The 24,756-nt window shown below is 35.9% G+C and overlaps 3 protein-coding genes across 3 annotated transcripts; 2 read left to right on the top strand and 1 right to left on the bottom strand.

Annotated features, from left to right (window-relative positions):
- Positions 1-11,743: 11,743 nt before the first annotated feature.
- Positions 11,744-12,448, bottom strand: LOC6580485. The gene has a single exon (XM_002006287.4). It carries the CDS (start codon positions 12,385-12,387, stop codon positions 11,935-11,937), a length of 453 nt encoding a protein of 150 aa, XP_002006323.1. The 5' UTR covers positions 12,388-12,448; the 3' UTR covers positions 11,744-11,934.
- A 3,400-nt stretch (positions 12,449-15,848) lies between these two features.
- Positions 15,849-17,452, top strand: LOC6580487 (saccharopine dehydrogenase-like oxidoreductase). Its single transcript, XM_002006289.4, has one exon. It carries the CDS (start codon positions 15,990-15,992, stop codon positions 17,295-17,297), a length of 1,308 nt encoding a protein of 435 aa, XP_002006325.1. The 5' UTR covers positions 15,849-15,989; the 3' UTR covers positions 17,298-17,452.
- A 4,533-nt stretch (positions 17,453-21,985) lies between these two features.
- LOC6580488 lies at positions 21,986-23,853 on the top strand. Its single transcript, XM_032730137.2, has 4 exons — positions 21,986-22,215; positions 22,274-22,402; positions 22,465-22,590; positions 23,481-23,853. Exons 1-4 carry the CDS (start codon positions 22,152-22,154, stop codon positions 23,684-23,686), a joined length of 525 nt encoding a protein of 174 aa, XP_032586028.2. The 5' UTR covers positions 21,986-22,151; the 3' UTR covers positions 23,687-23,853.
- Positions 23,854-24,756: the final 903 nt, after the last annotated feature.

Raw genomic sequence — 24,756 nt, forward strand, 5'->3', positions numbered from 1 at the left:
TGTCCGCCTATTGGGGGCGTGGCAAATCGGATAAAACTGTATCTCCTAAAGTTGTAAACCTAGAATGCTGAAATTTTGCACTGCAGCTAATGGTATGATTCTATAAAGTCTGAAGATAAATTATAAGTCTACGCGCATTGGGGGCGTGGCAAATCGGACCTGAAGATATAGTGATTTTTTAAATTCTCCTATATTTTGGACACTATTGATGGCAGAGACCTCAAATTTTGTATATATACTGGGACTGATCACCCAAGACCAAAAAGTTTTGTCGGATATATGTCCGCCCACAGGGGGCGTGGCAAACCGCAAAAGTTTATATCTCCTAAAGTATAATAGCTAGAAGCTTCAAATTTGGATAGTTGAGTTACTGGTAGCCTCCTCTATCGATTCCCCAAAAATAATTTGTACGCCTCTTAAGGGGCGTGGCATATCGAAAAATACCCTGTAATTTTCACATTTTTTGAGGGTAAGCATTCAAACTTTGCAGTTAGGGTACCGTTATCTCTTTCTAAAAACTGACCAAAAATGAGGTGTCTACGCCCAGTTGGGGCGTGGCAAATCGGAAAAACCTGTATATTCTACAGTATTAGAGCGAAACTTAACTACTAAATTGTTGATGGGATGTGAATGAGTATTCCGCAGTCGGTAACGCCCGACTGCAACGTTCTTTTTTTTTTTTTTTTTTTTTTTTTTTTTGTAACAGTTTTTCTTTTAAAGCTCTTTAAAGATAAATAGCATCATAATTAGCCAAAAACAAAAATGTCGCAATATTCTGCCGTGTCTTATTTAGCTAACCCACGTTACGTACATATATTATGAAAATTGTGACGTAATGAAACGTAAGAATATATAAATTTTAAATGTGACTTGCTTTTGTTATTAGAGCAATTGCTGAATTTAAATTTGATTTATTTTTCAGATATTTATTTGTTATATTTTGTTGAAAATTTAAAATGCAATAGACATGAGTAAATGTGTAATCTGGCAGCCAAATACAAAGAGTGTAACTGACATTTACTTAAACTATACTTTCATCCACTTTAAAGTTTGCATTCCCATTAAACTTTTATCAGAATCACATCGTTTTTACTTTCGCCAATTAAACATAGAATATTCAACACAATTTTTGTTTCTTCTTTTAATCAATTACTCTAAAATTCTCTAATTCAATTAAAGTCGTATGCAATTAAATTATGTATTCAAGATTTCTTACAATATTTAAAAAATGTACTATACCAAATTTAAAACTATTTTCAATTTGAATCATTTTTACTAAGTCTTAAGTTATAAGCATGACAATTAAATACATTAACTTGGCTGGCAGAAAACAGATTTGATTGACAGAATTCAATATTTAATCTGTCTCGGGTTAAGTATGCTTTGCAGTAGCAGAAATGTATACATCCTAAAGGGGTATAGATGATTAGCCGTAGTAGGCAAAAGTCCATTGTCTGCTGAAATGATATATATCTATATTATATATATTTAGACTCCTTTTGAGCTCAGAATTTAAAAAAAAAATCATATCATTAAATAAAAAATTGTTGTAAATTTTAAATCACAAAAATATTATTTTTTTTTTTTTTTAATGTCTAACTATTTATATCATACAATTACTGTATTCCCTTAAAAAAAAATTCTATGAATTATGAATGTAGAAGAAATGATAATATTATATTATTAAATATTTAACTATTTATTATATACAATACAGTTAATATCAAATACATATTACAAAATACTGTACACATTTTTTGAGTGAAGTGTTTTCAAGTAGTAAGAAAAATAAAAATGGGTACAAATCACAAATGAGTGCAATATTTCTCTTCTTTTTTTTAATGTATTTATGCAGATATACATATATTACAACTTAATTTGGAAACACACAGGGATTACCAAAGGCTAAATCCTATTTTACGCTTCAAAAATTAAAAATTAAATGATTACAAATTATGATTAGAGAACAAACACAAATCCTTATGTCAATAAAGGTAACTCGCAGTTAGGCCAAGAACTTACCACACTCATATGTGTATTACCAAATTTTTATTGCCCAACAAAATTGTTCCAAATAAATAAGACTTACTTACAAGTTAAATAACATGCCTAAGTCTCATTTGATTATGAAACTTAACATATTTCGCATCGTAATGGCACTTGAAAAGAGATTAGCTGTAGCGACACCTGTTTGTGATAGTCTCTCTCACTCTCTCCCTCACTCTCTCTCACTCTCTCCCTCACTCTCTCTCACACTCATCTTACTCATTAGAGGCTTAAATTTCTACAGTTATGCCAATAAACTTGAGTGCCTTGCGACTTTTCACAATCCAAAATTGGCCGAGTCACGCTCGCCGCCCAGAAATTATTAAAAATTGTGAAATAATTTCAGAGCACGCTTCACTGAAATGACGCAAAGTGTGCCTGCAATTACTTTGATGATGATACTCATGACGTGATGCCAGATGATGATGATGACGGCGATGATGATGATGATGCTGATGACGTGCATGCTACACACCCAATCGAGAGTTGAACTGAAATCCATGCAAATGCCACAATAGAAGCGAAAGTCAGCAGATCAACCACCGTCACCACGCGGTGGTTCAAGTATCAGGGCTTAGCATCTCACAGCGGGTGGGTGGCTCTGCTAGAGAGTGCCAACAGGCCTTTAATCAGGGCGCATTATCAATGAGCTATGATATATGGATATTTATGACACACGCATCTGGCGCTAAATTAGTTAGGAAACTAAGCCTGAGCTAAAGTTGGCCAAAAAATTTATCTATTGAAGACAGACTGAGTTTATGGAACAAGTAGTATTCTAAGGTGCTCATAAATGACTGAAATTATAATATTGTACCTTTATGAAGCTGCTATGGCTCCTTGAATAAGCAGATGAATAAAGAAACAAACTTGCTTAAGATATTCCAATCAGCAGTAAATGGATATTTGCTAAACATAATTCAAGATCCATAGACTATATATCGAGTAATTGAACATCAGATCCGGGATATACCATCAGCACTATAAAGAACTACTCGAAAATAACGAAATAATTCATATTCATATTATATATCATATAACACAGACTTAACATTAGATTAGTTTTTATTGAATTTGAAACATCCGGGAAATATCGCCAGCATTCTAAAGAACAATTTGAAAACATCGAACGAACAACTATGAAAATGGTCAAATTCAAAATGTTTGCGAGCATCAAACTCTCTCGTACTGGGCGGCACTAATGTCGTATTCTCCACCTTGGGCAATGCAGTGCCAGTGCCATGATCGAGATGGTAGGGTATAAAACGTATGGGTGCCTCCATAGGTATGGCCACATATCCCAACGGTGGCTTGCGATCACGCATAGTGCCAGCTTTTTTCTTGGTCGTCCATGGTTGGCCATGTTCGTGGGAGAAACAAATTTGCTTGTCGGCCAAGTTACTCGGAATGTAACCCTGGCAGGACCACATTTTTTTTTTTTTCAAATCAACTAAGTTTAACTTTACAATTTACATTTGCCCAGATGTCAAATACACATTTCATAAATTTTATCCCATGAACTACTAAGATTTATATGGGAAAAAAAACTATGAGGTGAGACTATATTGATTTGTGAGTTGGAGTGATGGACTTCATAAAGTTAATTCCTGAGAGTGAAAGACTTGATAAATAAATATAAATATATTTATATAATCCTTTATTATATACGAATTTTAAGAAGTATTAGTCGTGTCCCACGCAAATTTATTGAAATATTACATTAAAAAGACTTTCTCATGAATTATTTTTATTTTTGGTTTATTCGTTTTATTTTATATATAATTTAATAGCAATATTTTTTAGTTTATATGTAAAAGTATTTAATTGCAAATATTTATGTTTCTATTAGCTTTAGCGCTGGATTTAACAAAGTTTTATTGTAATAAATATTTTTTCTCATATTTTTAAGTTTCTTTTAATCCAAATTTTCAATTTAATAAACTCCTGATTTATTTCTCTTTTAGCTCTAGTGCTCAATTTAACACATTTTTAATTTATAAAACATTATAAAAATATTTCATTGGAAATTTTTAAGTTTCTTTTAGCTCTAGTGCTCAATTTATTAAGATTTTAATTTGTTCATATATTTATATTTCTACAAAAAAAAAAAAAAAAAAAAAAAAAAAAATTATTTATTTGTAAAAATTATAAAGTTTGTTATTATGAACTATAGAAGTTGATAAACAATTCTTGATAAAGTTAATTAAACGTTATATTAAAACAAAAAATATATAAAACGTGCGCATTTTATTTTATCAAAATAATTATGCCGACTAGTGTATAATCCCTAGCTAATTACTTGCTAATTTACGGGAAGATCCTATTAAGTGAAACGTTTCGTGGCTTACCCTCGCAGACATTCGGATGAGAATATCTCGGCATGGAATTCGTTTCGCTGCTGTTGCTGCCTAAACCTTTTCATCGGCGACAGAATATTACATAAGATTATGCTTGTGAGGCTAATAAAATGAGACAAAGGCATTTAAAATATTCGCTTGCCTTTTGTCGCTTGTGCCCGGAGCCCAAAAGTATGCTACAAATGGGCATTCGCTCATTTCACAGGAATCGGTGGGTTTTATGAGCATTTTTAGGCTGGGCGGCTTGCCAAATGCCCAAATGGGCTCCATGCATGCTGCTGTTGCTCCCCCCTCCCTTTTTATTGTTGTTGTTGTTGGTTTTCGAATTGTTCACAGGCAGCCAAAAATTGAGTTAATTATCTTGTCGCATAATTACAAAAGTTGGAACGACTCGGCAGGGCGTTCGGTCGTTCGGCGTTGGTCACTTTTCCACGAATCCGGGAATTTGATGCTGATGCTCGGAAGTCGAGGCAATTTCACGCTCTGTCACAAATGCGAACGCAACGAAACGCATTTCAATTTTCTTAATTTCAGTTAATAACTCAACAAATACGCCGCCAGGCAAAGAACTTATAAATGCAAATATTGATAGATACTTTGGGCGTGCCAAGGCAACAGCCATAGCTAATGACGTTTTGTTATCATAATGATGATGATGATGCTGCTGATGATGACGATGATGATGTTGGGAAACTGCACGCAGCGTTTGTGTGTGGAAACATGAAAAGCAGTTTGTTAGTCCAAAAGGGGACGGAGAATGGAATATCAGCGGATAGAGTGGGGAGTCAAGTCTTGCCGCTCGCTCAATGCGAAAGACAAACATACGAATGGGGCACCAGGGGCCACTGTGGGCGCTCGCTGGGTTGTTGCCACTGTGGGCGTGGCATTTGGCCCGGGGGCATAATGACAATTACAGCTACCGCGTGCATGCCGGCAAGCAAAAAGGAATAAGGAAACTTTTTACTGCTTCGCCTCGGCATCAACTTGGCAAATAAATCCGTTCGAAACGCTTGAGCGCCATATCAAAAGACCCGTTCGCTCAATGAGACACAAACAAACAGCAATAGCAACAGCTACAGCAACAGCAACAGCAACAGCAACAGCAACAACAACAGCAACAACAAGAGCAATACAAATGTGAAGCTGGTTTAGTGGTGCTACCCTCAAGGGTCGGCTGCCAGTGCGAGCAATTGAAAGGGGTGAAAAAGCTAAACATGACCTCGAGCAATGCACGCAACGAACTTCACTTAGAGCTCGCTGCCGTCCAGAGTGCGATTCCTGCCGTCCCCCGGCCGTCCTCCTGCCGTCTCCTGTGGCGTCCAAGGACCACGAAAATAAAAGCGTGGCAATACAAACACAAATAATACAAATATACATAGGAAAATGCGCTAGTCTAATCCAAGTTCAAGTATCCGAATGCACTATACTCTATTGCTAGCGTCAGATTTGTTTGCAAACTCACTTTGAGCTAAGACGCTCAATTACTGGCAAAAGTTTGGTAAATATTTATAATAAAATATATTGGCTGAGTGAAGACATTGAATAGGCGACTAGGGTATACCCTGTTGAAGAGTCTTATTATTATTTAATTTCATTTATGGTTATTTATTATTTATTTGCTTTTATTTTATTTTTATTTTATTTTTATTTTTTGTGTTTGTCTACTCATTTGTTTATTAATTAATTTATTTATTTATTTATTAATTTATGTATTTATTAATTAATTAATGTATTTATTTGTTTATTTTTATTTTTTTTATATTTATATATTAATTCATTAATTAATTTATTTATTTATTTATTTATTTATTCACTTATTTATTTATTACATTGTTTATTTATTTTTGTATCTCCTTATTTATTTAATTATTATATGGTAAAGTCTTGGTCTTACCATTGTAAATATTATAGTGCGTGTCTGCTCACACAAACTACCCATTCACTTCAATTCACAATCACAGGGTATAGGAAAAACAACTAATAGAAGAACAAGCAAGCATTTGGACTTAGCCTCGCAGCGGAAAAGGGAAACGCGTCATGTTTTTGAAACTGACAACGCGAAGGACTTCAGTTTGCACCACTCACCCACCCACATACACATACTCAATATATATTTTTGTATAATTTTTTTTTTTTTTTTTCAATTTTTTTTTTTTTTCCTTTTTTTTGTTGTTGGTTTATTTACAATGTTTTTGCAGCCATCAAACCACAAGTTGGCCAACACGCACAAGCAAACAATGCAAAACAATTAGAATAAAATGCGCTCTGGGGAATTGAACGATGGCCAAGGGAAGATTTTGGCCAAGGCAATGGCCAGTGGCCAGTGCGCTAGCTGCAGAAAGCAGTCAAATGCAAACAAAGCAAATGAAAGCCATTAAAATAGATAAACCTTTAAATGAATCATAATTCATGTGTCAAAAGAAACGAACATAAAGAGGGCACAAAATAATCTTGAGTGAAAGTAAATAGAAATCTAATATAACAAATAATAAATAATGTCTTATAAAAAAGATTTCTTTCGTTAAAAATGCATTAAGATAAATGAAGATTTGAATTGTTTGTTGTGTGCTTAAATTATTAATTTAAAGATTTAATTTGGGGTTTTCATAGATTTCTAAAAATATAAAATAAATAAAATGAATAAATTAAAAAAAAAAAAAAAATTCTTACGTTTAAAATGCATAAGGATAATTGAAAGATAAATATTGTATGCTCAAATTATTAATTTAAACATTTCATAGATTTCAATAAAATATAAAATAAATAATATAAATAAAATAGAAATTATTTATTAAGTTAAAAATGTATTGAAATAAATGAAAAATTAAATAAATGTTGTGTGCTTAAATTATTAATTTAAAGATTTAATTAGCTTTTTTATAGATTTCGAATAAATACATATGTAACAAATAACATATAATATTTAAAAGTTTTCTTACATTAAAAATGCATTTAGATTAATATAAAGAAGGTTTTTAAGTTTATTATTGTTTTTATTTATTTTTTTTTTCTCTGATTCTTATTTGAAATTTTGTGTTTTTTTTTTTTTTTTAAGTTTATAAAATATAATATACCTATTAAACAATTTTTAAATTTTAAGCTTCGTTAATCACTTAAAAAGAAAATCCTCCACTTGTCCAAACCAATATTAGCATAGCAGCTGTCCGAGGACAAATTCTATTTATATAACGAAATATCTTACAAAGAAACCTACACAAAAATCTGCGTAAGCTTCTGATGCGTGCAATTGATGGCAGACTAGAAAACAGTTCTGGACATAAAGAAAAAATATATATAAAAATGGAAAGGAAGAACAAAATTATGACAATTGCATTTGGAGCTGTTGCTGCTGTGGCCGCAGGCATAAATCGAATCTCTCGTTTCTCTCTGATTTCGATACCCGCGGATAATGAAATTAATCGTCTGTAATGGTTTATTGTGTGCGACGATTGCGGAATTTGTTTTCGGGCCAAACCAAATGGTGGGCGACCACAAAAAATAAAAATAAAAATAAAAATCACAATCAAGAAAATGCTGCCAGTTGAAAGTGATGAACTAGGACATGCCCTAGCAAAAATGTATGTGTAATAAAATTAAACAGTATTCCTTCCATTTCTGATATTATGAAAACTAAAAGTCTTTGTATTGATATCATTAATTATATTAATCTCCATACAAAATTTTTCTCGAAATTATCCTCCTGGCTGAATTGAAAGAATGAATAAATATATTATTAAACTGGAATTATCATATCGTACCAAATTTTTTTATTAATAATATAACAAGACATAGATACTTATAGGTACATCCATGAATGTAGATGACTGAGATTTGGGTACTCTATAAGTTAGATTGCAGGGTATATTACTTGACCGTTGGGCACTAGAAAGATAGATACCATTCAATATTCTGTTGCTGTCATTCTTTTTTTTTAACTTTCACAGAGAGCTGGGCATGTAAAATATATTGAATTGTCATTGAATGTCGCGTTTCCATAAATAAGCAAAGGCTAATGGTGCGCGGGTTGTGCAATTTTTGTGATTTAGTGCGGTTGAAAAATGAGAAACTGGCAAAGCTCTTGGGCGCAGCAGCAGCAGGAATAGCAGCCACGCAGACTGGTCATACATCAATGGATTACTTTAAAATGCCATCAAAATGGCCGCTACGAAAATTGACTGTCGACTTTCGGCTGTCACGCTCTTAACTAATAATAGAAATAATCATCATAAATCCATAAAAGAAAATCTCATTAATCCGCCATCACACGCACACACACACACAGACAGAGAGACTTACAGCTGTATGGGTGACAGTTTTTGATGTTTCCAAGACAAAAGCCAAAAAGAAGAGAAGCAAAAGGAATATCGAAAGGCAGCACATGACACACGTATAAGACTTATAAGCCGCGTACCCTGCCACACACTTCATATTCAAATTACTTCACATTATATAATATCCTTCAGGCTCTTAACACTCACACTCACACACATTCACCCGCTTCAGGCTGGCCTGGCACGTTCGACGTTCGGTGGGCGAACGTGGCATGCATGTTGGCACAATACACGACGCTCTCGGCGCCATAACGGTGGACGAAGGGGCGGAGCGGATGGAGGAACTGTGGAAAAACTCATCGACGCGTCGGCCGCATGCCTGGACTCTGACTTCATAGTTGATTAAGAAGACATCATTTTAAGTTTAAATACACATCAAATAGCATTACAAGGTGTGACAGCAGCCCATCTACAGTGGGCTACAAAAGCATGCCGCGAAATAAAATACGCCAATTCATAATAATGTCTTCATCTGAGATTTGAGTTTTTTTGTTTATTTATTTTTATTTTTATTTTTTTTTTTTTATATTAGTATTGTACTCATTAAATATAAGCTTTAACTATTCTATTGAATTGTTATTTAATATTAAGTATATGCAAATTTGGTGTCATTAAGAAATCATATTCGAACATATACGAGCCGTATATGACTTATATACAAATATACCTTTTTAGCTTTACCTATAACAAAATATAGATTGAATTGATTAAAACATAAATATGTGATTTTCTTACAATATTGAAAATAACTCTTATAAGAAGCGTATAACACTAATGAATAACTATACCCTTTCGCTTCACTTACTAAAACAGATTTTAGATTGATTTGGTTTTAAATTAAATATTCTTCGAATTCACATGCTCTTAAATTATATATATATGCTAAATCTTGCTTAGTTTTAGTGGCTAAATAGCTGATACTTATTAAAAGACTGCAAACTTTTTAAATTATAAGCTAATCAAATTTTTGTATACGTATATTATATATCATATATAATTTTTTCCTCTTCTTTTTCCAAAACTAATTTGCCAATCATTTACCTGCTATATATTTATATTTATATATTTTCTTTACTCCTAAGTAAGTTTTATACCCCTGATATATCTGATATAAAATATAAGATATTTATATATGACAAACACATTAGTTTTATTTATTTATTTAAAAAAAAAAATAATAATAATAATTGAAGTACCAAACGCATTATTCACATCCTTAAAAATTCGTTAGTATAATATATAAATCTGATCTCTGTATAACTGTCCATATAAAAATACTGCCAAAGTTATTTTTAATCTCAAGATATGCAAAAATACTTCACAATTAAAACAATTGCAAATAATTCTTCGAATTCTCTTATACAGTTTACCTAAGAGTTGTTGATTTTACATAAATTCTTACAATATTTTTTAACAAAGAAGACGAAGCTTAACTCTTATGCATTATGATAAGTCAAATTTCGTAAATATTTTGTTTTGTTTTCGTTTCGTTTCGTTTTGGTGCGTCAAAAGTTGAGAACGAACCAAACTTTCTTCTTTTTTTATGTAGTATGCCACGTAGCATAACTTGCGCACACAACTGTACTTTCACACACAATTTCAAGTTATAATCAGTGCTCATTACTATACAAGACACGTTTTCAGATTTCGCGTGATTATGCGCCGCGGCTCAGCGGCTCCGGATCCTGAAGACCCTGAAGTTCGGCTGCTGCGTTGCTGGGCTCTGTCTCAAGCAGCTGGGCGTTGGGGTGTCCGAGGCGAAAACAAAAACCCCAAACACAACAAAGTCAAAAAATTAAACTTGAAAATAACTTAAAATGTGCATGCTCTGTGTGTGTGTGTGTGTCAGTGAGTGTGTGTGTGTGTGTGTGCATCTGGGCAGATATAGTCGAAGAGCGCTAGGCTGGCTGGCTGGCTGGCTAGTCCTAGATCCTAGGTCCTAGGTCCTTGTAACTAGTCAGGCACATGCCATAATGCTTATTGTTGTCATTTACATGGCTCTGGCATGGGGGCGTGGCACGTGGTGAGTAGGCGAAAAGTTAACGCGCTGGCGAAAAATATGCAAATTATAATGAAAAACTTGACACTTTACATGCAAACGAATGGTGGGCGAGGCCTCTGGGTGGCACAGGCGGGCGGACGGGCGGACGGGCGGCTGGTTGGCTTGGACGACTGATGCGAATCTCTCTGTGGCTGGGCGATTAAGCGAGCCAAATGAAGCGCTCGCACCGACTGCGCATTTTAATTAAGCAACCAGCGAAATAAGTACGCGTCCTCGACTTTTCCATTGTTGTTGGTGCTTCTCTTATTGTTGTTGTTGTTGTTGTTGTGCCGTTTGTTGTTATTATTGTTGTTATCGCTGGCGTTGCCGCAATCGCACGGCAAAGCGCGAAATCTGGCACAAAACTTGCCGAAAACGACAATGGCAATGCAAAGTTCACGATGTTAAGCCAAAAACGCGTCTGCATTTGCATAAAACATCTGCAGCAACTGCAATGCCAGCCGAAGCTTTGCGGCTCAGCAAGAAAACAGTGAAAGTCATCGCAAATCCTAAGAAATTTCGAGCAAGACTTTCTAAACTTTCATTCATATCAACATTGGATTTGATATAACAACTTGATTGGATATTTATTTTGTTCTTCTTCTGCGAAGTGAAACTTGAACTAAGCAGAGAGTTTCTGGAGCTGCGGCAAGTTAATTAAATTAAGTATTATGCGCACAGAGGGAAAGAATGAGCATAAATAGATAAAGAGAATAGGAGTGAGAGAGACGGAGTAGCTGACTGCTGTTAGATATCAATCTAATTAGCAATTATATATAGAATTTTATGAGCTTAACATTTCTTTAAGCTAATCTATTTCATAATTAACAGATGTTGTACTTTTTTTTTAATAATCCTAAATTGACAATTTTTGCTTATTTATAATTATTTTTCTCACTTAGTTTTTCCCTTTTTCTTGTTCTTTGTAATAAATAAAAACTTTTGTTTTTGTTTTTTTGCAACAACAATAAATTTTTAATGTTTTATTGTCCATTAGTTTTTATAAAATTCTACCTAGTTAATAAATAATTCTTTCCGACTGTCACAATGTTATTTAGCTAGATTAAAATAATTGCTACACCGGAGTTTGCATATATGTACATGAGATATCATGCTCATCCGTCCGTCTGGAGTAAAACCTTAACTAGTATATAAAAGCCTAAGGTTTCTTTCCCTCGAACAAATCCGTTGCCTTTCCTGCGGCCATTTTTAGATCATAGTACGAAAAGTTATGATAGCTGAAAAACTCTGGATTCTTATACTCTTTCGACTTGCCCGCCCGCGGACCTAGCTGTTCGTCCGGCTTCATGGGCCGAAATGCTTTAGGACTTATAAATTCCGGTATTTCAAATGCTTTCGTTTCCAGGCATTTGGGCGCATAGCTTGGCGGCGGATCGCGACAACAAATTTTCTTTGGCCCCAACCGGCTGACCTTCTTCCTCCGTAGCCGGCACTCGCAGTCCGCGCTGCATTTGCAAATGCCCGTCTTCTCGCAGTCGCATTTACACTTGGCATAATGGCGCAGGATACATAATTGGATTCGATTTCGAATCTGAGCGTCCTTGCACAGTAATAGTTGACGAGAAATTGGCTTTAGTTCACATGTCGGCATTCTAAAAATTACAGGCAAATAAATTTTATTATTTTATTTTTGATTTAGTTGCAAAAAAAAAAAAAAAGGATTTTAAAAACAGGCATAGCATGCTTTGAATTTGAAAAATATGAATGAGAACAGCTTGCAATATTAAACTGGGCCTAGCTTTATTTTGCAGCTATATGCAAGATATTACATATGGTATATTCACATTCAAATAGTTATAGAGCTTCACGCGCAAGAATTTCGGTTCCATATATACCATATTATGCCAGCCATACGTGGGGAACTTGAGCTCTTCTCAGTTCCCTCTGGTTAAGCATGGGAAATCCAATAGGACTATAGCCGATTGATGTCTTTGTAGTGAGCAAAAAAAAGTTCTATATCATAACTTACTTTCCATACATGCTTGCTTTCATCTGATGTAAAACAATTTATAATCAAAATATCATATCATATAAATATTATTTCACTTTTCTTTCCGACAATTGAGCAATGCAAAGTCATTTAAATACTTTTTAACATGTTATCTTTGCCTTTCTTAACTTCAGCCATATCTTTAGTTCCACATAACTAAATGGGTATAAAACGTTGGTATGCCTATATAAGAAACGATATGCCACGAGTTAAGCCGGTTATAAAGTTAAGTTCGACCCAGTTTGAAGTCAGACATAAACAAGCTTAAGCCAAAACACTAACACACGTTGAATTATTTTGATCATTAAACTTATTTGCACTTAAAATCGTATTGTTGTTGTTATTGTTGTTGTTATTGTTGTCGTTATTGTCGGGAACCCAGTTGTACAACTTTGAGGGCGTTGAGATAAATGCTCAACACCCGAAACGTTAAACCTCGACAATCAGCCAGCTGCGCACCCGTTCCGCCCATTCTTGCCAAAATAAAGTTTTTAAAACTAACAACAACAAACATAGCAATAAAAATCCTCAGCAATAACAACAACAACAAAATAAACGTTGAAGCACCGGAAAATTGTCAGCTCACAGCTAGCCGAGACACGAGACACGAAACACGGCACAGGTTCACTTGAATGCTTTTTAATACACTCTCTCACACACACACACACACAGGCATACACACGCAGAGACAGAAATTCACACTCAAACCCAAAAAAGATGGCGCACATAACGGTACGTTGGCGGCGATGGCGGCGTCGCCATTGCGGCTTGTAAATTTATAGTTTCAGCAAGAAAATCGCGCTGGTAAACTTTTTAGTGTGTCTCTTCCTTGCTCCACTTGCTCACTCCCTCGCCCTCTCTCTTTCACTCACTCTATGTCTCTCTCACTCTTGCTCCCGCACTCTCTACGTGCTACACCCGCACAATCCGAATCAGAGCCAAACAAATGGCAACGTCGCCGATGTCATCTAATTGCTTTTGTTTTGGGTTATACTGCTGGCAGCGCAGCAAATACAAAATCCTGCCCCCTGCTCCCCGCCGCCATCCGCCCCCTCAGCAGCTCCACAATTTTCGCAGGCAAGTGTGTGCCCATGCCACATAACTGACCTGGTACAGTTGTGCCACAAAGGTTATACAGTTGCGGAAGCTCTTTCGTTAAGGTAATTTTCCGCCATAATTTGCAGAACTTTGTTGTGTGTATATGTGTATATATGTGTGTGTGTGTGTGTGTGATTTTGTAAAGAAATTGCTGAAAGTTTGCCGCAATCAGTTTGTGGGTTCCGTCGGGTTGAAGTTGCAAACGCTGCGACGAATCAAGCCTAAAGAGCTAACTAGATAGCGATTGGGATTAAATATTGGACAACTGCTTAATAGGAATAGCTTGAAATAGCAAACAGTAAATTGAAACGATCGTAAAGGCTTAAAGGTAGCAGCCTCAATTACGAATGGCGAAATCTATTACTCAACATCAAACGATCTCAGCTTAAGAACAAACTTAAGTCGATATACCAAAAACTCTATAAGAACTGCTCAATCAATTTATACTCTTACATAAATGTCAAATAAACTTGACTTCATCTGTTGTCAAATCAAATCATAGTACTCAGAATATTCAACATCGTGGTATATCAAAATTCGATTTTAAATTTGTGTAAATTTTTTTTCTTTTTAATATTTGAAATTTTAAAATTCCTAAAAACTAAGACAAAATGTTCACACACAGTGGATTAATGTCGAGCACGGTTCTACGGCAATGCACCGGCCAAACTCCGTGTCCATTATCACACGAGTCATCCAAGCCCAAGGATTCACCCACCAAGAGGACAGGCCGCAAAGGATCAAAGTCGAGAAACCAGCGCGATTCGCCCATTAGCTATGACCCCTCCTACCTTATAACGAATGCCGTCCAGGCCCTGCCGTATGTGACCAAAAGCTTTCAGGAATTACGAAAGAAAGATAAACACTGCGGCAACGATGGCAAAAGTGAGTGCTACAAGAATCCTGGCTACTACAGGTATCAGCGCTTCTCCTACTGCGAGCTAATGATGGCTATGAATGCAGCTAAGCCGTACATCAGGTGCTGCATTGAATAATCCATGTGATATTTTAAGTATGAGCCGCATATTAATTTAGTCTTTTAAATGAGTAAAAATGTTGTCCAAAAATCTAAATACGTTTAAATATAAAACAAATTTTCTTTATTTGCCGATGTTTTATTTATTCATGTTTTCTTGTTGTGAGCAATCAAGCTGAAACTGTATAAGTGTGGATTAACTAAGTTCAAGGGATGCAAAAAAAAAAAAAGTATAATTATCTACGAACTATTGCTACAAATGTGTATATATTATTTATTGTATATTCATAGATGTATGCCCACTATGTTTTATTATATTATAAATGTATTAAATGATTATTTATTATATGTATATAAATTAAGAATTCAATATAGTCGATATATGTAATTATTAGTAGAGATCTTTCTGTACTACTTTGATATCGTAATTAATATAAAAAAATCAAACAAATTCGAAATGTCTATATCCAAGATTCCTAAACTGAAAAATAATATCTTTAAATATATATTTTCCTATTCATTTGAAATGGCTATTGATAAGAGTTTTGTTATAGCAATATTTATTTTTATTTTATTGAGTTTTATTTCCTTTGAATCTTATTTTAATAATCATATAAAGATTTTGCGATAAATTAATTCTTTAACAGAGGTTAGCTATGGCTATTTTACTGAGATATTTACACTATTGGCAATAAAGGATCTTTTTTAATATGTAAAATTAAAATAACCTTAAATATATATTAGACCGGTACCCCATTGCTTTAGGCTTACCTAATCAATAAATGGAAATTGTTCTAAGATTTAATAATTTTTTTTTTTTAATTTTAGTTTTAATTTAATTATATTTTTAAATTGTTAAGCTAGTTGTACTTAGTACTAAAACCAAAGGAGATCTCGAACTTTTACGCCTATAATAAATTTATCCTTTGCGCTCTCAAAAATCTTTGAATGTAAACCGAATCAATATAGCTCTGAAATGTACTTCACTGTCAATTGTAAATTAGCCTCAAAAAAACATATAAAACAGGGTACACAACAATACAAGTCCAATCACATTTTCGTCTACAACATTGTTTAGAACACATACTACTCATATTACTCATTCACTCATAATACATTCCATTGCTCAATGGCTGAAGAAGTGCGCAGTGGACGGCTCGATGTCGTGATATTTGGTGCCAGCGGATTCACTGGCAAACACACCGTATACGAGGCGATCTCCGTGCTGGAAGGTCTGCGCTGGGGCATCGCCGGGCGCAATCGCGAGAAGCTGGAGGAGGTGCTTGACGAAATGGGCATCAAGGCCGGGCAGGACCTATCGCAGATACCCATCATCATTGCCGATGTTAGCGATGACAATTCAGTGCTGCGAATGGCCATGTCCGCTCGCATCGTTGTCAATACGGTGGGCCCGTTCCGGCTCTATGGCGAGGCGGTGATTCGTGGCTGCCTCGCGGGCGGTGCTCATCTGGTAGACGTCAGCGGGGAGCCGCAGTACATCGAGTCGATGCAGCTGAAGTACCACGACTTTGCCAAACTCTGCGATATATACGTGATAAGTGCTTGTGGCTGTAATTCCATTCCAGCGGACATGGGCGTCGTATTCGCCGAGCAGCATTTCGATGGCACGATCAATTCGGTGGAGACATTTTTCGTGCACGGCCTTAGGGGGTGCAAGGGCAACACGAATGCCGGTAGAGCTGGCCTCAACTATGGCACCTGGGTGAGCGCTGTGAACAGCTTGGCGCATTCCGATCAGCTGAAGGCTCTGCGGGAGCACAACTTCGTCGAGCCCCTGCCCCCGTTCTACCCAATTATGAGACCTCGTCCCTTAATCTTCCGCTCACCGGAGACTAATCAGGTGTGTCTACCATATATAGGCGCGGATCGTTCGGTGGTCAGGCGCTCGCAAGAATATTTCTACGACTATCAAAGGAAACGACCCGTTCAATTCTTCTCCTACATTGGTTTCCCCTCCTGGCTAATTGCCATTGCCGTTGCCCTCTTTGGCATTATTTTCATGATCCTTACCAAGTTCAAGTTGGGCAGGAAGCTGCTACTCAAGTATCCGGAATTCTTCTCGGCCGGCTACGTATCGCGCAATGGACCAACCGAAGCTTACATGGAGCGCAGCTATTTCAAGCTGATACTGAAAGCGACGGGCTGGCCCAGCGACTGCACCAATCCGGACAACGAGCTGCCCTGCAAGACCCAAATGTTTAGTGTCTCTGGCCCGAATCCTGCCTATGGCAGCACCTGTGTGGGCCTACTCGCTGCAGCGGTCACCCTACTCAGGCAAAGCCACAAAATGCCTGGCACTGGTGGCGTACTGACACCTGCCATGGCCTTCGCCAGGACAGACCTGATCAGTGAGCTCGAGAAGCACGAACATGGCATGAAATTTGAGATTCTTCATGACGAGATCAAGTTTGATTAAAATTATTGAATAATTCGGAATGTTTGCATTAGAAAAAACGGAAAAATATTTCCAGAATTCAGAATCAATTACTTAAAAAAAAAAAAAGAAAGAAAATATTTCCAGCATTGTAAGAATTGCATAGTCAATTAAAATTAAGCATTTACTAAAAAGTATTTATTATTTACTTATTTGGATTATTTAGAGATTAATATTAACTAAAACTGTTTATCAAACAAAATTTGTTTAACAAATACTCGGGCTGCCACAAAGAGCAGATTTGAGCAGCTGCCAGCCATTCGCCTTTTCTGGGTGGTTGAGTGGGGAGTCGTGCGCCAAGTGGTGCAAATAAAGTGCGACATTATTGACATACTTAAGTCCTAGGCATTATGACACTAATCGTATTAGTTGGTCGTTAGTTAGGCACTGCTGCTGCCGCTGCTGATACTGCTGCTGCTATCAGCGCCAAATGCGATTTCCGCACAATGAGCCGTTTGGCCCTTGTGCACAGCATAGCCCGGTCGACTTGGCTCGCCTCGTTTCCGGTTTACGTGCGCCATTTTTCGTACAGGTGACATAATGACCCGGCTCTGGACGTGCACCGACGACACGTAATTAGAGAGACGAGTGGCGGCGAGGCTCCACCCGCTTTACCACCCCCTCATCCCTCGCACCCGCCTCACACGACAACTTTGTCATTTAGCAAATCGGTTTAGCTGCCTCCATAGAATAGTTCCAACAGGTTCTGTCATCTATGTCGCTGGCTTTATTAAATTTGCGAACAACTAGCCGAGTACTTACTGCTCAATAAGAGACCAAAACTTACAGCAGTCAGAGTATATATCGTCAGCAGTGTTCAGGTCTTCTCTGAGCTCGTTCTAAGTAACGAAAGTCGACACAATCTAAAGCTGGCACATAATTGAAAGCCATTGACAACTGATGTGTAGGTCATGACAAGGTCTGCTCCCAGCCCAGCCCCTAGACATCAGTGTAGACCTATTACAGTGGCTGGGAGCACTATTCGTTCTCCTTCATTTATCAATCTTAATCGTATGCAAATTTTATGCAGGCTCGCCATTAGGCGGAAGACCGGCAAAAATTTGTTTCGAGCCTAGTTATGTTGCTCATATGCCAACTGGCTGTTAGTTTTGTTAACAACTTTTGCTTTGGGCCCGAACTTCTGCTAATCACATACCCAACTACCCCGCTCGCTCTGCGCCCCACCCTTTTTAGCTTGTCCCAAACTTGTGCCGCGACATTTGCATTTTGGTGACATAATTTTTGGTGTATTGTGAAGTCAAATGGGTCTCAGTAAAAGCACATGCCGAAAAAAAAGAAGAAGACGAAACATTTGCATAATTAATGAGCTGAATAGATTTTCCGTTGAAGGAATTCTGTTAGTACTATGAATCCTAAATGGAGCACTTAGAAAATATGGAGATTACGGCCGTTAAACAGAACAGATTTTATGGCCTATTGGATAAAATATCTGAAAATAGCAAAATGCGAAGAACCAATTTATGGGCAAAAGGAAGTTTCAAGACTTGATTTAATAATCGAAGGTTTTTAAAATAACTCTAGTTCTAGCTCCACCTCTACTTCTACCTCTACCTCTACCTCTACCTCTACCTCTACCTCTTCCTCTACCTCTACCTCTACCTCTACCTCCACCTCCACCTCTACCTCTACCTCTACCTCTACCTCTAGCTCTCCACCCCTACCTCTAACTCTATTTCTCCACCCCTACACCTAAATCTACCTCTATCTCTATCTCTAACTCTAAATCTACCTCTACCTCTACCTCTACCTCTCCACCCCTACACCTAAATCTACCTCTATCTCTATCTCCAACTCTAACTCTAACTCTAACTCTAACTCTAACTCTAACTCTAACTCTAACTCTAACTCTAGCTCTAGCTCTAACTCTAACTTATCTCTCCACCTCTACCTTACCTCTACCTCTAACTCTAAGACTGTGTGTGAGAGTAAATCTATATTCTATTTTGAATATTATTATATTATTATACTTTGTATATATCTTATATATTTCATATTTTAAATACATAAATTCTTCAAAATATATACACATCATGCAGGTTTTCTCAAAGTGAACTCCATTGTATAGACTTGTCACAGGTAATTTTGGCTTATTGTCGCCTTTCGCACGGTTCAATTACTTGGGATTTGGCGAGGATGACATTCCTTTGTGTTACCTTGAAATGCCTGACTAACGCTAATTTCCGTGGGTATTTCTTTGCGTATTTTCGCCTGAGGCTAATGACATTTGTGTCAATAAAAATAATCAATCATTGGACCTGAGAGAGTGGGTGGAGTAGCAGCAGATGGCTGAGCAATCTTTGAGGATGATGATGGCAACGGCTTTGAAGGTGCTTTTGATGTGATACTCCGTGATGTGTGTTGCGATTGGGGGAATGGTGAGTATAAAAAGCGATTCTGAGGCTAGCTATTTAAAAATAAAAAGTCCTTGTCAGATTCCTTGATGGATGTGTGTGTGTGTATGTGTATCTGTGTGCTGTGAAAACGTGGCTTAACGCAAATGGCATTTTAGCTAAATGCAACTAACATTGCCAGCATCAACTCGTACAAAGTTTCAAAACACGTAGCTGGTCAGCAGCTGTGGAAAAAGTTATACAGAGAGAGAACGAGAGAGAGAGAGACACAACAATTTCCAAATAAATTTTAATTGTTTTGAACAATTAAAAATTAAATTTAAAAAATAGTACGTGAAATATACGTGAAGAGCCATGGTGAAAAATTGTACTTTTATTCAATTTGCGCAACTGTTTTGAGTACGTGAGTATGCGTGAGTTTTCTCAGTAAGTTCATGTGTGTGTGTGAGTGTGTGTGTGTGTGCTGGCTGTTCAAATGCCGCTGTTGCTAAACAAATTAAATTAGACAACTTTTATTCATTCGTTTGACATTTTTATTTGTTTTCAAACTCATTTCGTGCAAGGCGAGAGAGGACTACTCTGACAACCGGACAATTAACAACAAATACAATTTGCAGACTTTAGTTTAACAATTTTTGCAACTGCTGTTATTTAATTGTTTGTCAGTCATCTCTCTCTCTCTCTCTACCCCACTCTCCCACTCTCTCACTCTCGCTCTGGTTTCGTTTGTGCAAATTTAATTAAATGCCATTTGGGCGGTGGTCTGATTTGAATGCTGCCGGGCCCCAAAAACCTCGGGGCCTCTGTGCCGCTGCTGTTGAATTGAGAGCTGTAGCAACATTTTAAAATTCATTTACAATTTTATGACACTTTCTTTTTCTATTTTCACATTGTCAGCAGCATTGATAAGCTCGCTTATCGCTCATTGATTGCCATCATCGAAAAAAAAAACGACTGAAACATGACCAAACGATACTAAAAACGTCGGCATTTTTCATTACAATAAAAGTTTTGTATCATTCGGCATGCTTCAATTGCAGATATCACGTGTAATGAAAAAAAAAGCGAGCACTCTCTGCAAAAATTGTTGAAATGTGGAATATTTACAATATATAACATAACATAACTGGAGATCGATGTAAGCATCGTCAACTATATATATTTCAAAAATAGTAACAAATTAAGTTTCAAGTTGTCAGGTACTGCCTGTATTGTATAATAAATGTGTACTTTGATTTTAAGTTATAGATTTGCTAGTTATCTTGATGAGTTTATTGCTGTATTCGCTATTTATTGTGTATACTCATTATCTAGCAACAAAGTAACTCCTCTGCTTACTCTTCCTGACTCTTAATCTAAATTTTATGTACTTAAATAGAAGTTGAGTCCTTCTAGCACTCGATAAAATTGAGCTTTGAATGAAATTTATTTGAAAATCTATTTCAATTAAATAAAAATGTACCTATAGATGAACAAGAATTTTTTTATAAAACTTTAGTTATTGTTTGGATATCTTTGACTTACTAAGTTAAAAAAAAAAAAATCATTTTAAATTCATAAAACATTATTTTAAACATTTTGTCTGATTAGAAATAATTATATGTACATATATTACATTTAATTTAATTTATGTAAATAAAAAAATCATTCTCAATTTTATTCCACAAGAGGTTTTAACGTTTCTTGTCCAAATGAAATCAAAAATATACAGTAAAAAGTTTTATAAAAAAAAAAGAAAATAATAGGTATATAAATAAATAAAAATTAAAAAAAAATATATATATATATATATATTTTTTTTTTTTCGAGGGTCTACATATAATATTGTAAATATTCGGAATTCTGAAATAAATATTTAAAAAATTTTTTTTTATTTAATTATTTAGTTTGTTTTATTTATTGCTCGGTATTTCTTAGTAGTCCTAGTCCTAATTTATTTTTGTGAATGTATAGTCTATTTATATGTATATATAAATCTGATCTATGAGGTGACTCTGAAGTCTTTATGAACACAAAATTGTCAAAATATACCAAAGAGCAGCTAATATTGTTCGTGGCGTCATAGGCAGGATTATTCTGTTTCAATATTTGAATTACATCACATCACCTATGAATCAAATCGAAAACCTAATATATTAATTTACAGCTAGCGTAATTAAACCAATTAATATATAGCTAATGGAATTATCGAAAAACCACCACTCATTAAGTAAGCTCCGCCTTTAAGGTGCAATAAAAAACTTAAAAGTACTCGACGGTAAATGATAAGATCGTCGATCGGTTGTCGATTGTGTTGAATAGCGCATTATCAGTTTGTCTGCGGCAGTGGCAACAGCAGCGCTTGTCCCAAAAATAAAATTTATATGCGAACAGACAAATTCATCTTATCTTGGAAAATCATCAAAAAAAAAAAAAAAAAAGTGTTGAAAAAAAAGAAAAGATCAAAGCAAAAACCTTATCGAAAATGCCACTGCAGCTGCTTAAATTGCTGCTACTGTTGCTGCTGTTGAGGCGCCTCAAAGCCGAGTGTTGGTGAATATGAATGTGAATTTAGATGAGTACGATTCATATATGCTCAATTCGCAGCACCACAATGTTTTCATTTCACCTGGATAGGACCCTACGACAACAAATCGAACATAGCCAAGGAAAGCTGCGACGCCAGAGTGGGTGACTTCAATGAGATACCCTGCGAAATGCCCCTCGTCGTCACTCGTATGTATCTATCAATCGAATTTCAAGTATATCAACCCATAGCCGTGCAAAACTCACTTCAGCCAACGACACTGTGCCGGATGTGAAGGCGCTGTGGAAGAACGAGACATTGAATCGCGAGCATTATCTGTGCCAGATGTCGCCCGGCTACTCCTGCGTCAAGTACTCCTATATATTCAAGGGTGGCAGTAAGTACTCTCTTATACTTGCACATACTTTTATATACGTCTCCACACCTCTGCAGCTAAATAAACAGTTCAGTGAGGGATATAATGGTGTTTTCTTAGTATGTATTGAGTGTGTTTATGCGGAATAATAAACTAATTTTATTGAGATATTTTCCTGCTGCAAGAGTAACACTTAAAGTAAAAAAAGTAAAGTAAAAAAAACGTTAGATAGATTTTTAGAATATATGAGCAGAAACTTTTTTTTAAATAATTAACAAGCACTCAATAAGTCATAAATTTTATTTCTATACTTACTTATTTATTTTTTTATTTTATTTATAGTATCTTTCAATTTGCTAGGCTTTTAGAAACGAATAGATTGGCCGAATTAATGACTAGCACTCGATAAGTTTTAACATTAGTAACATGAGTAACATTAATTTTCCGTATTTATTATTTTTCAACTTCAAATGAACATATAATATGAAATAACCAATTGAAACTAAAAAAGTGCAAATGCTCAATTATATATTGAAAAATTACTTTTCCGATATACATATACAGTAGAATCCGGTTATATCGACACTCAAGGGGCCGTCGTTATACCCGGAAGATGCTATAGCCGTTTAGGTTTGTCTGGGGACCAGAATTTTTGTCGCTATAACCGTTCAGACGCTATAAGCTGAGTCGTTATAACCGAATTTTATAATTTTTTTTTTTTTCAAATTTTTTACATTTTCTAAGAGTTTTATAAAGGAATGCATTGTCCGGAGTATTTTCTAATAAATTCCTCTTTTATTTTAAATATATATATATTTTTAATTATTTTATACATAAATTACACATTTATTTCGCTTGCGAATATTAAAAAAAAATATTCATAAATTTCTCCACTCACTTTCATTGAACAGTACAAAATATAACGTATATGTGTGCCAAGGTGAACAACAGCAATGGCTGCTACCGTGAAACCCAGGCGACGGGCATGCAGGTGGAGGCTTGTGTTTGCACCTCTAAACTGGGTCTGATACCCTGCAATTGCAGCCCTACTGCGCTCTCTCGACCAATTCTGGGCTTGGCCATAGCTCTGCTCAGCGTGTTTATTGCAGTTAAATAAACAAAACAAAAACTGAAAAGAATAAAAACAAATGTAAAAAAAAAAAAAAAAAACAAATAAACAAATAAAATATTGTCACTGATAACTCGTTGGGTACTTCAAGCGATCGGAAGTGCATTGGCAATTTGTTTAGTTAACATCACCGAGGGGTGGCTGAGGGGGGCGGACTGACATTGTGTATGTTTCGCATAGTTTGTCGTGAGACTTCGGCCTTTCCCACAATGTAATGTGACATTTCCGCGCTTTTGATTTTGACAAGTTTGCACAATTTATGGGCTCTTTTTATAGGCCATATATTATTTTTTATGGTCTGGCATTGGTAACGCGTTGGCTAAATAAACTGCCATAATTTATTTACTTGGCTATTAATCAAATGCAACGATCCCAGAGACTCCACATGCACGCCATTTATTTGACTGTATTGTCTAAAATATATTTTTTTCGAATATAAACTGTTTATTTTGAACAGAAAATCCTTTTAACAGCCTTTCAAAAACTGCTATGCACATAATTTACTTTTAAATTTTACTCAAATGGAATCAAATAATATAGAATAATTTCCGTTTTTCGTTTTTCTTTATTTTTGGGGAAATCTTTATTAAAACTGCAATTTTGTTGTGTGCATTTCGTGAAACGTGTTGCCAGCCCGGCACGGCCCGGCCAACAGAAAAATCTCAACTCAATAATAACAATAAATAAACAGTAAATCAAACAAACCGTAAAATATTGTCACAGACAGCAGCGGCATAATAATAGGCCCGGTCGGGCAGTGGCGAGGGTGGGGGAATGGGGCAGTCGCAATGGGTTGCTGAACTGGAGACCATGACCAAATGGCAAACAATGCAGGCGATAAACAGAGAGCGACTGATGCTCCAATTGCCGGCAGGGCTATGCGGCGTATGAGCAATGCACACAGTGCACAATTAAAGCACTGCACTTGCAGATGGGCATGGCCGTAGAGAGGGCGGCGAGTGGGACTAGAGCTGGCTATGCAGATTGGCAATGGCCAATATCCATTGGAAGAGTCGGGGAGGGTCATCCAATGCATTCAAATAAACTAATTTTAATTC

Source organism: Drosophila mojavensis, unplaced genomic scaffold (assembly GCF_018153725.1).
Source record: "Drosophila mojavensis isolate 15081-1352.22 unplaced genomic scaffold, ASM1815372v1 contig_81, whole genome shotgun sequence".
NCBI lineage: Eukaryota > Metazoa > Arthropoda > Insecta > Diptera > Drosophilidae > Drosophila > Drosophila mojavensis.